The sequence below is a fragment of the Aristolochia californica genome, unplaced genomic scaffold, assembly GCF_029961685.1.
Source record: "Aristolochia californica isolate CCGP_79_NKW_82.1479 unplaced genomic scaffold, dmAriCali1.0.hap1 SCAF_1, whole genome shotgun sequence".
NCBI classification, from domain to species: Eukaryota; Viridiplantae; Streptophyta; class Magnoliopsida; order Piperales; family Aristolochiaceae; genus Aristolochia; species Aristolochia californica.
Window position 1 is genome coordinate 6,344,390 of NW_027181770.1, and position 18,989 is coordinate 6,363,378.

General features: G+C 38.8%; 1 protein-coding gene and 1 long non-coding RNA gene across 2 annotated transcripts; one reads left to right on the top strand and one right to left on the bottom strand.

Moving 5' to 3' along the window:
* Positions 1 to 9,367: 9,367 nt before the first annotated feature.
* On the bottom strand, positions 9,368 to 10,860 carry LOC137945304 (potassium transporter 5-like). Its single transcript, XM_068791140.1, has 2 exons — positions 10,668 to 10,860; positions 9,368 to 10,455 (listed from the first exon to the last, which is right to left on the bottom strand). Exons 1-2 carry the CDS (start codon positions 10,858 to 10,860, stop codon positions 9,368 to 9,370), a joined length of 1,281 nt encoding a protein of 426 aa, XP_068647241.1.
* Positions 10,861 to 11,425: 565 nt separating this feature from the next.
* Positions 11,426 to 18,496, top strand: LOC137944130 (uncharacterized). Its single transcript, XR_011110787.1, has 3 exons — positions 11,426 to 12,176; positions 12,639 to 12,704; positions 17,866 to 18,496. It is a non-coding gene; the product is annotated as an uncharacterized lncRNA (long non-coding RNA).
* The last annotated feature ends 493 nt before the right edge of the window (positions 18,497 to 18,989 follow it).

Genomic DNA, 18,989 nt, shown 5'->3' on the forward strand with positions numbered 1-18,989 from the left:
CGTTCATCCCAATTCTAAGTGAGTTAGAAGGTTACTTGCACGATAATAAAATGGTCGACTTTGTCACCCTAGCCAAGTTCGAACCTGCATATATTCAAGTTTGGCTTGATCTAAATATTTCGAACTTGAACTCAAGCTCGAGCTCGAGCCGGGTTCAAGCTCCAACCTATATTTAAAACTACAAAAATAAAATAAAAAATCATAAAAAATAAAGAGAATATTATGATGAATTTTGTACCATTGAATTGCAAACTGTCACACATAAGTCCAAGACTTTGCAATGGAACATACTAATATATAATAACTAGCTTAATAGACCTAAACGAAATAACAAACACCTCCATCAATAGTATTTATTAAATTGGCAAACAACAACATTAGATGTTGAGACACCCAAAAGGGTTGAACGATCGATCGTTTTTTAGGTTTGAAGTAAACAAGAGCAACTATCAACCAATTAAAGAGGGAATTGAAGAGAGCAATAAGAGTAAAGAGTATTTTTGTAAGTAAATCTATACCAACTAGTAAGCTCATGAGCTAACAAGCCGAGTTTGGCTTGTTAACCTTAACGAGCTTTATTTCATTGAGCTCAAGTTGAGCTCAAGTAAAAACCGAATTGAGCGGAGTTTTTTTCATGCTGAACTCGAACGATTTGTGAATCGGTTTGGCCTGATGCCGCCTCTAATTGCAAGTAAACGAGTGCGAGGGTCACTAGCCTAGAATGAAATGGTGTGACTCTAATTCTGACTCTGTCACCGAACTTAACCTGTTCCTCACAATTCTAAGTCGACCACACCAAGTCGCAAGTAAACTTGACACAAAAGAATTTACTTAAAATTGCTAGCAAAACAAACTAAACACTAAGAATATGAAGTCATTTATCAAATCTACGCAATTGTTTTGATGCCAAAATGGTTATCCTAGTACAAAATTTGAGGGAGAGAGGGGTGTTGAGCACGATAGAGTCTGGTCCACACGTGCGAGCAGGATATGAAGGGCATTTGTGATTTCATTTTGCCCTTTGGCGTGGGCTACACTCAAGGGAAAATTAAATCTCCCTCTGTCTTATTTGATTTTTTGGTCTGTCTTTGAAACTTACAGAGAGAGAGCGAAAAATCAAAGTGTGCGAACAACAAAGCTCGGGACTTCAACTCCGTTGCTGGAACAGAAACCCTCGCCGTTGCCGGAAGAGAGGTTGTTTTGCCTCATCGTCGCCGGAAGAGCGAGGTCGACGTTGTTGCTGCCTAGAAACAGCAACTCGGGTCCATTCTCGTCGTTGCTGGAAGAGAGGTTGTTGTGCCTCGCTGTTGCCAGACAAGAGAAGGCTGAGAAAGGTGACTCTGTTTGAACAGGAAGGGCGACGCGTTGTGTCCTGCTGTGAGAAGACACAAAGAGAGACTCTCTTGGGAAGCCGTATTTGCGTCATTGTGATTTCTTTGTGGAAATCAGATACTATTGTATTGTGATCAATTGATTTGAAATAAAATCCTCTACAACTCCGTGGACATAGGCAATTTGCCGAACCACAAAAAATCTTTGTGCCTTGTGATTACTTGTCTCGTTATTGTCATCGGTTTTTTCATAACAACTGGTATCAGAGCTGAGGTTTGGGTCTTAGTGAAAATGATGGCTGGAGACGAAGTAAAGGTATCAGGGATCGAGAAGTTCGATGGCAAAGACTTTGGATTCTAGAGGATGCAGATAGAGGACTACCTCCATGGGAGGAAACTTCATCTTCCACTATTGGGGAAGAAATCGGAAAAAATGGAAGAAGATGATTGGAATCAGTTGGATCGACAGGTTATGGGGATTATTCGGCTAACCCTGTCGAGATCTATTGCACACAACGTTAGTAAGGTGAAGACGACTGTGGGTCTCATAAAGACTTTGTCAGGTATGTACGAAAAGCCTTCAGCGAATAACAAAGTTTATTTGATGAAAAATTTATTCAATTTGAAGATGGTAGAAGGTACATCTGTTGCACAACATCTGAATGTTTTCAATACCATCACAAATCAATTGTTATCTGTTGAAATTGAATTTGATGATGAGATACATGCACTGATACTATTGGTTTCATTGCCAAATAGTTGGAAACCATGAAAATGGTTGTAAGTAATTCTGTCGGTAAATCAAAGTTGAAATATGATGATATTCGTGATTTGATTTTGGCTGAGGAGGTGCGCAGGAGAGATTTAGGCGAGATCTCGGGTTCGAGTTCAGCATTGAATGTTGATTATGGGGGGAGATCACATGACAGGAACTCAAACAGAAACAAATCAAAATCAAAGTACAGGGGCAAGAGCAAGTCAAGGCCTGGTCAGTAGGCAACTTGCTGGAATTGTGGCAAAGTTGGTGACTTAAGGAAGAACTGTAGAACCCTAAAAAGATTGAGAATGATAGTACTAATATAGTAACTGAAGAAGTACATGATGCACTATTGCTTGCAGTTCATAGTCCAGTTGATGACTGGATACTGGATTCAGGGGCTTCCTTCCATATATCTTACCTTCGGGAGATAATGCAAAACTATATTGCAGGTGACTTTGGGAAGGTGTATTTGGTTGATGGAGAGGCTTTGAACGTAGTGGGGATGAGAGACATTGACATTGCACTCCCTAACAAGAACAAATGGACCTTGCAAAAGGTCAGACACATTCCTGAGTTGAAGAAGAACTTCATTTTTGTTGGGCAGCTTGATGACTGTGGCCATTCAGTGGTATTCTCAGATAGTACCTGGAAGGTCACCAATGGGGCATTGGTACTGGTTCGGGGTAAGAAAATTGGTACACTCTATTCAACTACTGGTTTGATTAACACTATTGCTACTACCGTTGCAGAAAGCACAACAGATGTATGGCATTACAGGCTTGGCCATATGAGTCAGAGGGGTATGACAGAATTGTTGTCCAGAGGCAAGCTACCAGAACTAAAATCAATTAATCTCAGTATGTGTGAGAGTTGCATTATGGGGAAACAAAAGAAGGTCAGTTTCTTAAAAAGTGGCAGAACACTGAAGAAAGGAAAACTGGACCTTGTGCACACAGATGTGTAGGGACCTTCCCCAGTGGCATCCCTTGGAGGTTATCGTTACTATGTCACGTTCATTGATGATCATAGTAGGAAAGGTATGAGTTTATTTTTTGAAGCATAAATCTGAGGTATTCAATATGTTCAAAATTTGGAAGGCCATGGTTGAAACAGAGACAGACTTGAAACTGAAATATTTGAGGTCTGATAATGGCGGTGAGTATATTGATGGCGGATTCAAGGAATATTGTGCAACTCAAGGTATCAAAATGGAGAAGACCATTCCCGGGACACCACAGCAAAATAGAGTTGCTGACATATGAACAGAACCATCAATGAGCGTGCTAGAAGCATGAGGTTGCACGCTGGATTACCACCTACTTTTTAGGCAGATGCAGTCAATACTGCAGTTTACTTGATCAACAGGGGACCATCAGTTCTGTTGGATTGTAGATTGCCAGAGGAGGCCTGGAGCAGGAAAGAGGTCAAATTTTCTTATCTTAAACTTTTTGGTTGTCTTTCTTATGTTCTTGTTGATTCTAATGCCCGTAGTAAACTTGAGGCCAAGTCAAATAAATGTTATTTCATTGGCTATGGAGATGAGGTATTTGGCTATCGTTTTTGGGATGATCAGGGTCGGAAGATTATAAGAAGCAGAAATGTGATTTTCAATGAGAAGATTGTATACAAGGACAAGTCCAGTACAGTTGCTAAAGCAACTCCTCAAGAGTCCGAGTTCGTGAGATTGGATGACCTACCAGAGGCCACAGTGCAATGCAGAGATGCGAGTGACAGAGAGAGAGGGTCCAGTGCACCCACTCCTATTATTCCGCAGTCAGATCCAGAGCCGTCCAGACTATTCGGCCTCCACAACGTTTTTCACCTATTTTGAATTATATTCTGCTGACAGATGGTGGAGAACCGTAGAGTTACGAAGAAACCTTGCAAGATGAAAATTCTAGCAAGTGGGAGCTGGTAATGAAGGATGAGATGGATTCCCTATTAGAGAATCAGACATGAGAGTTGATAGAACTTCCACCAGGGAAGAAGGCATTGCACAACAAGTGGGTGTACGGGGTGAAAACTGAGCTTGATGGCAGTAAGAGGTACAAGGTTAGACTTGTTATAAAGGGTTTTCAGCAGAAGCAGGGTATTGATTACTCTGAGATTTTCTCTCCTGTGGTGAAGATCACAACCATCAGGTTAGTACTGTCCATGGTTGCTACTGAAGATTTATTTCTTGAGCAATTAGATGTGAAAACAACTTTTCTTCATGGAGACTTAAAGAAGACATCTACATGCACCAACCTGAAGGGTTTGCAGTACAGGGAAAGGAAGGTTCAGTTTGCAGACTGAAGAAGAGCTTGTATAGCCAGAAGCAAGCTCCTAAACAGTGGTACAAGAAAATTGACAACTTTATGTCCAGTGTAGGTTACATCAGATGTCAGGTAGATTACTGTTGCTATGTCAGGTATTTTGACAATTTTTACATCATTCTGTTACTGTATGTGGATGACATGCTTATTGCAGGGGCTAGTATTGATGAGAACAATAATCTGAAGAAGCAGATGTCAGAGCACTTTGTAATGAAGGATTTGGGAACTACGAAGCAAATCCTTGGTATGAGAATTGTCAGAGACAGAGCCAGAGGCATGTTGAGACTCTTGTAGGCTGAGTATGTGAAAAAGGTACTCAGCAGGTTCAATATGGATAAGGCCAAACCAGTTGGCACACCCTTGGGCAGTTACTTCAGACTCAGCAAGGATCAGTCACCTAAGTCAGAGGAGGAACTAGATTATATGAGTAAGGTTCTTTATGCCTCAGCCATTGGTTCACTTATGTATGTTATAGTTTGCACTAGACCGGATATTGTCCATACAATAGGAGTTGTGAGTAGATACATGAGTAACCCAGGAAAACAACATTGGGAAGCTATGAAATAGATTTTGAGGTACTTAAAAGGCTCCTCAGATACGTGCTTGTGTTTCTCAGGAAAGAGCTTAGAGGTGAGGGGCTATGTTGATGCTGATCTAACTGAACATATTGATAGCAGAAAAAGTACCCCAGGGTTTGTTTACACTCTGGGTGGTACTGCAGTTTCATGGGGTTCAAATCTACAAAAAACAGTTTCTTTGTCTACCACAGAAGCTGAGTACATTGCAGTATCAGAAGCTGCAAAGGAGATGATTTGGCTACAGGGCTTCTTGGAGGAATTGGGCAAGAAGAATCAGAAGGGCACTCTCTATAGCGATAGTCAGAGTGTCATATTCCTTGTCAAGAACCCAACACTTCATTCCAGGACAAAGTACATTCAGATCAGGTATCATTTTATACGATCATTGTTAGACGATGGACAATTGGTACTTGAGAAAATTTGTGGAAGTAAGAACCCTACTGATATGTTGACAAAGGGTGTTACACTTGATAAATTGAAATTGTGCGCAACTTCAGTTGGTCTTCTAACATGAAGACAAAAGCAGTGAGTTGCAGAGGTAGTGGATATCATGTTTGAGGAAGAGGGTGATACAGTGGGTGTACCAGTCTCTAAGTAGGAGAATTGTTGAGCATGGTGGAGTCTAGTCCACACGTGTGAACAGGACATGAAGGGTATTTGTGATTTTATTTTGCCCTTTGGCGTTGGCTACACTCAAGGGAAAATTAAATCTTCCTCTGTCTGATTTGATTTTTTGGTCTATCTTTTGAACTTACAGAGAGAGAGAGCGAAAAATCAGAGTGTGCGAACAGCGAAGCTCGGGACTTTGACTCCATTGCTGGAACAGAAACCCTCGCTGCTGTTGTGCCTCGCCATTGCCGAAAGAGAGGCTGATGTGCCTCGTCGTCGTCGGAAGAACCAGGTCAACACTGTTGCTGCCCAAAAATAGCAGCTTGGGTCCATTCTCGCCGTTGCCTGAAGAGAGGTTGTTGTGCCTCGTCGTTGCCGGAAGAGAGACTGTTGTGCCTCGCCGTTGCCGGACAAGAAAAGGCTGAGAACTGTTTGAACAGGAAGGGCGACGCGTTGTGTCCTGCTGTGAGAAGACACAGAGAGAGACTCTCTTGGGACGCTGTATTTGCGTTGTTGTGATTTCTTTGTGGAAATCAGGTACTATTGTATTGTGATCAATTGATTTGAAATAAAATCCTCTGCAACTCTGTGGACATAGGTAATTTGCCGAACCACATAAAATCTTTGTGTCGTGTAATTACTTGTCTCATTATTGTCATCGGTTTTTTCATAACAAGGGGAGGTAGGCACTTATGGCCGTTGTGGGGCGCATCGACACATTGCTTCAGAAAAACCAAACAAAGGTTAAAAAACATAATGAACACGTACCACTTAAAAATGACCAGTCATCAAATGTCGCATAGACAATGATGTGCCACAAAGTTGGCATAACTTGCACTTGGAAAGAAATATTGCTAGCCAAAGCTCCAATGTAACATATTTGCTACAAATTGGGTATGAGATATAAATGATATCTGCAGGAGTTTTCTAGCAATTCTAGAGTTTAAGCGTACCGTGTGACATAGTGCTACATTATGTCTTTATGCGTTATGCAACGGCATTATTTCTTGTACAACATACGTGTTCATCATCCCAACCCTCCAAATTATGCTTTTACGTTTAGAATTTTTTTGTACTAAAAATTGAGATCGTCGAACTCTGCAGCTGCTGCTTCCGGGTGAGCTAAAAGCCATCTCCTTTGCGGTGCATCCTGATTTACGGCTGGAGATATTTTTGGCGGGGAGTTTCGAACGTCCGGGCAAATTCCAATTCCCAACGGCTCTGAAGCTCAACGGCTTGAGCTTCCCTTCAACTTTCGTAGCTTTGATGCCCTTTTGTTTTCTGTCCCGTCACTGTCGTTCAAGTGCGAAGAGATCCCTTCTCTCTTCTCCTTCTCGCGAGATATGGAATCTGGTTTTCTCCTATCTCTCCCTTTCTTTCACAGGAATCTGCCCCTACCTCCACCATCCCCACCGCCTTCTCTGTCACGCCGCCCTCTCCGGTGGCCGCTTCTCTCGCGGCATAGACTATGATATCTTCGCCTACAATTCCCTCTTCCAGGTTCACTCACGTGGGTCCACTCCGGATCTCGCAATCTCCCTTTACAATCAAATGCGTCGACGTGGTATCTTTCCTAACCATTTTACGTTCCCTTTTCTTCTTAAAGCTTGTGCTCGCCTGTTGGTTTTACATAAAGGCCAAGAACTGCACTCGGCGAGTATTAAATTGGGCTTTGAGTTAGACGTTTTTGTACAGAATTCTTTAATCTACATGTACTCAGTTTGTGGTGATATGGGCATCGCTCAAAGGGTTTTCGATTGGGTTCCAGTGGATGTCCGTGATGTGGTTACTTGGAACAGTATGATTTCGGGGTACCTGCAGAGAAATCGAAGCAGAGATGCTTTGAACGTTTTCAGAAGAATGCGAAAAAACTTGGGTTTGGTTGTCCCGAATGAGGTGACTGCTGTTGGTGTTTTGACTGCCAGCGCGAGAACTGGTGATCTAGGTTTAGGTAGGAAGATTCACGGATCTGTCCTCGTCAATGGATTTATTCTGGACGTCTTTCTGGGTGCTTCTTTGATTGATGTGTATGTGAAATGTGGGATGGTTGAGGATGCTAAAAGAGTGTTTGATATTATGCCTGATAGAAATGTAGTATGTTGGACTTCTATGATTGCTGGTTACTCCCAATCAGGCCAGTTTAAAGAAGCAATTTATTTGTTTAGGAAAATGCAAGTTATGGATATTGATGCTGATCCTGCTACAGTTGCATGTGCCCTCTCTGCATGTGCGAATTTAGGGGCTCTAGATATCGGGAGGTGGATACAAACATACTGTGAAAGGAAAAAGATTGAAATCAATCTAAAAGTTAAGAATGCACTAATTGATATGTACTCTAAATGCGGGGACATCAATAGAGCTCTTCAGATTTTTTATGGGCTCGTCCAACGAGATGTTTTTTCTTGGACCATAATGATTATTGGACTGGCCATGAATGGAAAAGTTAAGGATGCTTTGGACTTATTTTTGGAAATGGAGTTGGTAAGCAATGTGACTCCAAATGAAATCACATTTCTAGGTGTATTATCTGCTTGTAGCCATGGAGGATTGGTAGAGGAGGGGTATTTTTACTTTAAATCTATGAAGGAAAAATATAATATCTCACCTACACTTGAGCATTATGGATGTATGATTGATCTTCTCGGACGTGCAAACCTTTTGGTGGAAGCACAAAACTTCATCAGGGCAATGCCAATTGAACCTGATGCTGCAATCTGGCGATCAATACTTTTTGCTTGCACTGGTAATAATAATGCAGAATTGGCAGAAGTGGCTGCTGAAAAGATTTTACAGTTAGAGCCAAGGAAGTGTGGAGTTCATGTTCTTTTATCCAATATTTATGCTTCAATTTCAAGGTGGAGTGATGCAAAGAGGGTGAGGGAAGGAATGAACGATGATAGGATACAAAAACTGCCTGGTTGCAGTTTTATAGAAATAAATGGTGTTGTTCATGAATTCTTAGTTGCAGATATATCACACCCTAACAGTGAAGTTATTCAACTGACGGTTTTGGAAATAGACCGACTTATAAAATGTGAAGGAGATATCTCAGATATTTCAGAATAGTTCTGGGTTCAACACAAACTGTGAAAAACTTTATCTACATTTATGGGATATTTATTTTTTGTTATATCAACTGGCCCATTTATGAATTTTCTACCAAGTCCCTGTCTGTCTGAATTAGTTTCTTACTGATTGAGAATCTTTTTTTTTTTTTTGGGCCTTCATATTTTAATATCTCATAGAGCAAGCTTTTTGGTATTGCCCTTGCCCTGCTCTATTTTCTTTGTTTTTCTTTGATAGATAAATCATCATTATCATGACGGAACCCTTGTTTTGGGGTCAGCTACATGATTCCTCTTATATTCTGCTCTATCATTTCTCATTTCCTTTGCTAGGCTGCCTTTAATCTAGCTTTTCCTACCACTTCCATCTATGTCATTCCTGTGTTTCTCTATTTGTTGCCAGTTCCTTAATTAACATTGACAAATTTTTTTCTTCTAAATAACACCTTCTATGGATAACTGTGAGTGTTATGTATGAGCATGTTTTGCTCTTTCAGTGGTGATGTTGAATCTAGTGAATACCAGCAATGAAAAATTCAAGGAAGAGTGTAATTTTCATGGAGAATCTAGACAGAAATTGCTTTGGAGGTTTTTTTAATTTATTGTAACATAATATGACTGGCAATCTACATGCAGTATATATCATTGAAACCATGAAGGATTTTTCATTTAACAACTATTGCACTTTGGTATAGTGAAGATCTTTTTTTCAGATCTCATAGGTCATTCCAACCCTCAGCAACCTGCTATGTGGAATTGCTATTATCTTCTCTCCTTGCCTGAAGTTTTTCCTGAGAAAATCATATATGTAGTTGATGATGATCTTTTTGAAGATACTAGAATTTGGATCTGCTACAACTTCTGTTTCACCCAGGAGGTAGACAACTCCATCATTCAGTGCAGTCTGAATAAACTCTGCCTCCTCATTGGCTCCAAGGATCAGCCCACTGACCATGTGACTGGAAGAATTCATTGATCGGGCCGATTGGGCTACATTGCCTTGACTGATGGATCCAGTTGAAACACGAGGAGAGTTGTCTTGTCGAATGGTCTCTTCAACATGTATAGTAGAGTGTCCTGAACCTCGTGGATGGGTGCCTGTTGTTTCAAGGATGGAGCTTATCTGGTCTTTTACTGCAGGCTGCACTATTGTTGTTTGATGAGGGTTTAGGCTTTCTCGAAAGTAGCATTCGTGGCGGACAAACTGTTTCAAATTCTCAACTAGGAGGCGTTCAAATTCCTCTGGTTTTTCTCTGACATTATTATATCCGTATCTGGCTACACATCTAAACATTCGGTACTCTCTTGGCTCAACCTGTCTAAAAAGAAACCTCTCCTCCAATGCCACTTTACTGATTGGAATGGGCTTTATTGAAACAAACACAAGGACAGAATGAATGGAGGGTATATGTGTAAGGAAATGGGGAAAGATAGGGGGGATGCCTTGAACAAGCTCAGAATATAGAAATCCAATCCCTGGTATCCTTCTTAGGTTTGGATTTGCAGTCAAATCTTTAATGTAACCAGTAGATACTTTGTTTTGGAGTTCAAACATGTAACGTTTTGTATGAACATAATGCCATATCCCCATGATAGCCATCAAGACAGCCGAAAATGACAATGGAAGATATCCTCCTTGCACAAATTTGTATAGGACTGAGGATAGAAATATAGTCTCTGCTGCACAAAAGACCACGAAGAATAGTCCGATGGCCCAGATGCTTGCCTTCCATACTACGAGCATTATTAAAGTTACCATACATGTTGTGATCACCATCACAGCAACCACTGCAATACCTGCACAAGAAATTTTCAATTCACAGAGGTAAGCTTCACTCTCATAATATTTAGTTATTTTGGAACATCATACTGCTCATGCCATGTGGATTGCGCCTTTGGCTCAATGGCCACATAGGGGGCTTTCTAGTGTGAGGTTTTGAGTTCAAACCTAGCTTGGGTATGGGGTTCAACATTTAAAAGGATAAAAAAGAAGAAGAAACTGTTCCTACCATATGCATTCCCGATTTTTTGCGTTGTCTGGAAGCCGATTGTCACAATGATGCAAGCAACCATGAGCAAATAGTTCACCTCAGGAATGTACACCTGTCCTTCATACTTAGCAGAGGTATGGACTACCTTTACCCTTGGAAAACAGCCAAGACTCAAGGACTGAGATATAATTGCAAACGCACCTGATATCATAGCTTGGCTAGCAATGATGGCAGCAGCTACAGCTACTACAAATTGAGGCCAGTATAATGGTTCTGCCAAAAAGAAGAGGAGCTTTATGACAGAGTACTTTCCACCGTTTTGGAAACCCAAAAAAATGTAGCAAGTCTTTCAAGACATATTTTAAGAAGTCCTTTGGGATATTTGCAAAACTCTAATAGTTATTGTAGTCATTTATGCAACAAAGGTGGGAACATGGATTTTTTTTTATTTTTGCAGATTATAAGACTATGCCAAGACTTTTAAAGAAAACCATTTTGAGTAGTTTCTCTGAGACATTTTGTTAATCTCGAACAGAAGTTATACAAAATGGTGACAAAAAATTTATTTGTTTTAGATTAATAAATATAGCAAAACTTTTTTAAAATGTTCTAAAAACTCTTTGGGCTATTTGTGTTTCGAATTGTTATTTATGCAAAACATAGTGGAGAAAAAGAAGTTTTGTTAAAAATGCAAAGTTTTAGACTTGGATAGTATAATTGTATGCTTGACCTAAACATAGTTAAAGTCTGTAATTTTTAATTGAGTTTCAGTTAAAAGCAAGAAAGCCTAGAAATTTCTGAATTTCAGGACTAAATTGTATTGAAAATTTTGAAAAACGGGCTTGCAGCTATGAACTGATGAACTGTGACTTACTTGGTATTGACTTGTAAAAAGTATCAGCAACATTCTGAGGGTGTTTGGATAGATATGAAGCTTGTCCGATATAAGCACATGATAGTGCTGGGAGGACAAGTGAACAGAAGCTTATCTGAAAGTCAATGACAATGGTTAATGTGACACTATCTTTTTCTGATATTTTTGAAAGGTAATGAGGTTCTTACTTGTATGGCTTTGACAGAAAAATGACCCAGGTCAGCAAACATCGCTTCAGTTCCTGCATCAATCATTAAATGAGTGAATGTGTGAATTGTGTGCATAGAGATTGTTGCTGAAGATGTTGGAGACCTATTGTTCAAATTAATTTCACCTGTAATACAGAGAACAACACCACCAAGGGAGATCCATCCTTGTTTGCCATTTCGCCTGAAGTAATCTATGATATATTTTGGGTTGAATGCAAGCAAAACACTTGTATCATACTTGACTAAGTTATAGAGTCCAATAAGGCTGATGAAGCTCAACCACAGTAGGACAATTGGTGCAAAAGAGTTGCCAACTTTGTCAGTACCCAATTGCTGAACAGCGAACAAGAGGATCAAGATAACAACAGAAACTGCAACTATCATATCTACAGAAGCAGAGCCCAAGTCAAAATGTGATAAAGTGAAATTATAAGCTCCAAGAAGGTAATATTGTGGTTGATGATAGCATCATTGTGATTGTACTGTCTAAAATATCAAATGAATCAGTTATTGTGGAAATCATATTTAATTTATTACATATGGAATGGTAAAAAGCTCAAACTGTGACACACTCATATGATAGTCAACCTGGACTGTTGGAAGTAATTGGCTTCACTGTTCACAAATAACCTATTGCTAGATGGGTATCCCACTAACTTTATATATTGAAGGTCCAAATTTTCCTATTCTGAAGCAAGATTCCCATGGTTTATCCCTATTTAGATTTTACTTTCATGGTTTTTACATAAAGCATCTTTTAGCATTAGAGCCACTAATCCCTCTTTATTGGTTCTTTTCATCCGTTCTTTGATTGTGCATTCCTTTTTCTTTTCAATTATATTGACAGACTCGTATTTTGTCTCTCTAGATTGATCTCTTATCCAATTAAATGATCTTTCTTAGCAGGGATGTAAGACTATAAGCAGCTTTACAACAAATTGGATACTTGCACACAAGTTTGATTGTTCATGAGTAAGGACGGATTATTTATAATGTTTTCTTACTGTTCTTTTCATCTTTATTTTGGTCTGCCTAGAATGCTTTGTCTAAGGAATGACATAAGGAAAGGAATTTGTAGTCTAGTCTTTTTTCTGTTAAAAACCATACCTTGACTGAAGCTATCTGTTGCCTCCTTAATTCCGCTTACCGCAGATAGTACTGCACAACAATTAAGGCAAGTGTCAAAAGAATTAGATTCACTAGTTAACCTCTTTAATGCACAAGTAAGAATATTTCTTGTCTTGAAAATGAAGGTGATCATACTTCTGAATGAAGTGGATGGGCTACCCACAGCAACATCCAAAGGTTGGCTGTATCAACCTTTTGATGGGTTGTAGTTGGGAGGTTAACATCTTCAATTGCTCAAGTAGAAGGTGATTTTTTCAAAGCATGCATCTGATTGACAATACAAGTTCAAATTCACATCATGCCAATTTTTAATGTTTTTTCTTTATTGATACTAAATTATGTGGATTGGTTCCATAATACGACTTGCTTTCCAGTTGTCAGCTACTTAAGCTCCTCTCTTGGAATCAAACCAGGAATTTTCTTCAATGGGAGAGAAAGGGAAGGGAGCACCATATTTTCTTATTTCATAGGATGGTCTGCATGGAAATCTTTCAAGGGAAAAGTATTTGTATATTTTTCCATAAGCAGGGGGCCATAATAGCTGAGTGTTTGAAGTTAGGGTTCATTATGGCTTCTAAGGTTTAATGATGAGAATTTACTTTCATGGATCACTGAGCACTATGGAGTTTGAACAAATTATTTATCTTGGTGATTCTGATAAATTGACTGCAATTTCCATTTTCGGAAGCTGTTGTTGGCTCTGGCTGGCAGGTCAAACTCTGTCAGTGATAAAAAGGTACAAATAATATTGAACATATTGAGCACCATAGTATACTGTTTATAAATCAGTGGGCACATACTTGAATGGATGAAACTGACAAGTCTATTATAATTCATTAAAAACTAAGGACAACTGAATTGCTATAGTACCAGAGGATCTGGAAATGGTTTGCCTGACTTACCAGATATGCATGGTGTTAGAACCCCATCCCCTATCACCATTGAAGTACCAAGGATAGTGATAATGAATAATACAATCTTTGCTTTTTTACTGTTTTCTAGCTGTTCTTTGATCTTTTGGGCCCTTCTCAATTGTGTTGATGGTGTATCCAGTTTATAGTTAGAGAGTTCTCTATCCTCCACCTGATGATTAGGGATCAAGCTCACCTTTGCATAACGACATATCAGAGAGTAAAGAGCAAATGTTCCCCCTGCATTGTCATTGTAATTTGTTAGCACAAAGTTTGTCCTGCTGCATTTTGAAGTTTACACTGTAAACCATCAGAAATAATTTAAGTTTGTCAAAGTAGAGGTATATACATACCATCACCGTTGTCGTTAGCCCACAACACTATAAAAACATATTTAATCAAGGGGATGAGAACCAGGGTGTATAGAATGAGGGATAAGACGCCTAATATGTCATCATGGTGATGGATGCCCTCAGTAAAAGTGCTTGTGTACACATAGAGTGGAGATGTACCTATGTCCCCATAGATCACCCCGATGCACTGAAATGCCAACCTCAATGTGGCTCCCAAACTCACCTTTTTACAGAAAGAAAAGTATCAAAATATTGAAAAGTTTAACTAATGTTGGTCAGATCAAGGATACTAGGTGTTCCAACTTCTCTGGTTTTCCCAAGAGAGGAACTCAATATGTTGATGTTGGTTGCAGTGGCTATGAACAATTTACAACTAAGTAATTTTAACTTATACTATGTTCATTTTTCTTGGTGCTCCTCCGCTGCGGAACCGCCTTGGAGACATTGGCCGGCCTATCATCAGATTATGGACATTGTTTCTCCCCTCCTTTGTGTATGGAATCAGGTTCCTCGTTCAACCAGCTTGTTGGCTGACTCTTTAGCTAAACAGGTTACCTCTCTCCAAGCTCTCCTTGTCGAGAGTGCGCCCTGTTAGCTTTTTGTCCCTCCTCTCCTTAATAAAATTCTCATTTTCATTATTTAAAAAAAAACAATTATAAGAAAATCTTGACATAACTGGAATTACCAATATTATCCAGTTTCAGGATAGCTGTTTTTTTTTTTTTTGGAAATTGTTTTTGGTAGCTAAAGTTGTTTCTGTTCTTTTGACAATTTGGAGCATTATAAGGATAAGCCGAGCATGCTTCATCATATATCTGGTCATGTTGAAGTAAATCAAATAAGTTTATCTAAGTGTGACAAAAATAATCTTTTTTTTTTGTGTTAAAAAATAAGTGTGTCTAAATTTCATTATCTTTGCAGTTTTTTTTTTTTTTTTTTTTTTTGAGAAAATTCATACCTTTGCATGTTGGCTCTGTGCATTCGAAACTTTTCCAGCCTCTAAGTTGAGTGAGTCAACACGACGAAGCCTTGCCCAGGAAAACTTCCTCTCTTTCAGTGGTGGCTCTGGTGTTGCTATTTCTATTCCTTCATCTATCTCTTCATCTCTTACCTCTTCGACCTGAACTGGATCACCCATTCTCTAAACCTGCTTCCAAGTGAGGTTGACCATGACACTGGTGTTGTTTTATAGACAGAAGAATAGGGAAAAAAAACTTAAAATAATAGATGGAAAGGACAAAGGAATCAGATTCTTGTTTAATGGAAGAGTCCTTTTAAATGAGGGTAGCTGTCTTTGCAGTGCAAGAGACTACAGGGGCAGATATTATATTGTAATTCAATAATTATGAATGGCACAAGAATAAACATATCTGATTCTGCTGTTTTTGCCTTGAAATCTTTTTTTTTTTTTTTAATTCTTAGATCTCTTAGATCTGTTAATTCTATCTAAAATTTTGTCTTTGTTCAGTTGGCGCTGCTACTTGTCCTTATTTTTCTGAGATACGTTTAAGATTTGACCTTTCTCATTAATGATAGACTTCAATTTTTACTTTTCTTAGTATTTTCTTCCGGATTAATTTTAGTTACTTCTATACCTCTTATTGTTGTTCGTATCTAAATTTCGAAGCATAAGAAAGTTACTGATCCCTCATTCTAGAGTCACCTATAGCTTATCAATTACCAGCTCTTCTAGTTTCCAGTTTAAGACTATACTGGCAAGTTGCTTTTATGAGACTCTGCAAAAAATAGAACAAGAAACTCATGGCTGCAAGTGCACTTAAACAGGTAAGAGCAGCATCTTGATTTTCTTTGAAAACTTACTTTTTTTAAAATCTTTTTGTCCTCCGTTTTAGGAATTTTTTATGTTATTATGTATTACTAAGTGTGTTAACCCCATTATATTATCAGGTGTTCCATAATATTATCTCCCTCCCTCCCCCTCAAATTTGTATAAATTATTGCCACCATATTTGCAGTTTCATGTGAGCAATCAACCTGTTTTCTTGTGTCATTTTCTACCAAAGCAAATAATGCTTATTTCATGGAAAGTGTCACAGGACGACCATCATGTTGTTTTAAACTAAGTTTATCTGCTACTGGTACTTCAACAAATGGTTCTGTCCATGCTGATATCATCCAACTTATATTTAACTGACTGACTCTATGTACTGATTGAAACTTCCTCCCGGCGATGCATGGATGACTCTGTTAAGATGAAACACCAGGTTAATCTAGTTCCTCCAAGTATAACCTTGTACTTGCACGCGGTATTACGCCATTTACAAACGTAGCTGTCTGAGAGTGTTGAATTCATATGAAAAAACATTTGACTTCTTGTTTTTAATCTTCATATTGTTGTGATTATTTTGGTTTTTGTACTGTTATCAAGTTAAAGATCATGAAAGCAGCATATAGCATATCATTTGTCATTATGTCTTCCCTTCACATCCATGCCATATCGTTTGTCATTATGTCCAAAGTTCTCTTTGAGCACTCAGCTCCATTTTTTCTTTCTTGACTGCTGGAATTTGATTGATGATCAGATTTCACTGCTACTCCAGTTAGCAAGTCCAGTACGTCACTCTCATAATCATGATGTAAAATATTAGAAAGAATTCCAAGAAGCCAAGTCCTGCCGCATCATGCATTTAACTAATTGCTGCGAGTCACAGTTGATGCATATATTAGTACTATGATTGCAAAGATGATTTGATTAGTGTTGAAAAACCCATTATTGAAGTAGAGCTGGCTTATGGGAAGGAAACATGCACTGACATTTATTAGTTAAAATTTTTTATTCTTTAGATTTTCTCCTCACTTATGTCTCCAGTTTGTTGTTCGTGAATCCCAAGTCTGAGGTTCCAAGATCTGAAGTGACCTTGGCCAAGTCCAATGCTTTTAGCCTTTTCTAATTCCTTTAGATTGTTGGAGGTTGACTATTTTCTCATTAAAAAAACAAGAAAAAGTTGCAGAGGAAGGCTCCAGGTTCCAAGTTCCCAGATCGGAGGCCTTACCTTGGCCAAGTCCGATGTTTTTCAGCCCTTTTTAAACTCATTTAGATTGGTAAGAGTTGACTATATGCCTAAACAAACAAGAGAAGAGGAGAATGATAGATTTCAGTGATCAGTGACGCGCTACAGACGAACTAGGAAGGACCCCGGGAAAGTAGCGTTCATCTACCTCCTAGATGAGTTGGAAAAAGAGAATAGGAAATGATTTTGGATGAGTCCAGCATATCGCGAATCGAGTTTTCAATGGCAACGACTTTGCTCTAGTTTAACTGTCACAAATTGTCTTTTTCAAACCTGCTCCTTGCTTTTTCCTCAGAAATATGCTTCTCAAATGTCAATCTTCACATTAGTCGTCTATAGAGTTGTTGTAAATGATGTGTACCATCCAGACATTCTAGACTGTCTTGGCCTTCTGTCGTCACTTTATCCATCCAATATGCCTTGAAAAATTTCATATGGAGACCACACGATATTTGTTACTTGCGAATCATACATAAAAGGAGTCATAGAAGTGCATATGGTAGTTGAACCAGTTGATTTGAATAAGTTTATGCCTATAATATAATAGTTGGTGCATGTAAAATATAGGAATGTAGATTAATATTGTCATGATTATCATTGATCAGGTGTACACTATTTATAGAATTACAATAGAGAAATAGGTGATTACAACTCTACAATTTGAGTCTATCTCTAATTCAATTACTTTTTTATCTTTATTTCTATCAAGCCCTCGCAAGATGGAGTTCCGAGAGGAGAGTCCAATCTTGATCTTAAAAAAGAGGAAGCGATTTGGAGAGAGCAGCAGTATTGGTAGCGGCTAAGAAGAGCAACGATTGAAGTAGACAAAATTGTATCATCCGATGGTAGAGCAGCGATACTGGTAGTGGTCGGAGGTGGACAAAATTGCATCGTTCGGTGGAAGAGTAACGACTCTAGAGGTGGATGGAATTGCATTGTTCGAATGAAGAGCAACAACATTAGAGGCGGCTAGGGCGGACGGAATCGTATTATCCGGAGGAAGAGCAGTGGCATTGGAGACGGTTGGGGTGGACGGAATATGTTACGGCGCCGACGATTGTGGTTGTTGGCTGGAGGCGACGAACTGAGAACAGACTGTGAGGGTGGTCGATGACAGAGTTTTTTTTTGTTTTTTTTAGAATATCGTTGGCTAAATTGTACGACGATGACAAAAAGCTATTTAGAGAGACGGAGAAGGAAAAGAGAAAAGTACCAAGTATGGGCGGTAGCAGTCGGTTGCTTTTGAGAAGGATTTCCAGCAATGGCGAACTAGTTCTGATTAATCGAATCGAGAGCTCTGATATCATGTAGAATATAAGAATGTGGAATAATATTGCCGTGATTATCATTGATGTATACTATTTATAGAATTGTAATAGAAACAATAGGTGATTACAACTCTACAATTTAAGTTTGTCTCTAATTCAATCACCTTTTATCTTTATATCTATTAACGCATTCTTATAAGATTAAGCTTCAATTTGTGAAAGTAGAATATATATAAGGAGGTCACAATACAATGAGAGGAACAACCGTAGGAAAGATTTCATTCATCATCCAAGTGAAAACTTCTACCGAAATGGATCAACAAGGACTACTATTGATACATAAACTTTTTTGTTATCATGTTGCTTAGACATTCTTTTGTTAGCTGATCCTTTCCTTTCAAGATCACGTTTGTTTTATTCAATAGAGAATTTTTTTCATTGGAAAGATTATTCAAAAGAGAATATAAGCCCGAGCTAGGAACATGCAAGCTTGTAAATGTAGAAATTACGAGGATTAATTGGTGGGTAATACCAGTTCTGTATATAGCATGTTTGGCTGTTCGGG

Excerpts from the sequence above, each read along its gene's own strand:
- LOC137945304 (XM_068791140.1), bottom strand. The coding sequence starts at position 10,860 with ATGATATCAGGTGCGTTTGCAATTATATCTCAGTCCTTGAGTCTTGGC. Across the intron at positions 10,456-10,667 it reads AAAAATCGGGAATGCATATG|GTATTGCAGTGGTTGCTGTG; the intron begins GTAGGAACAGTT and ends TTTCTTGTGCAG.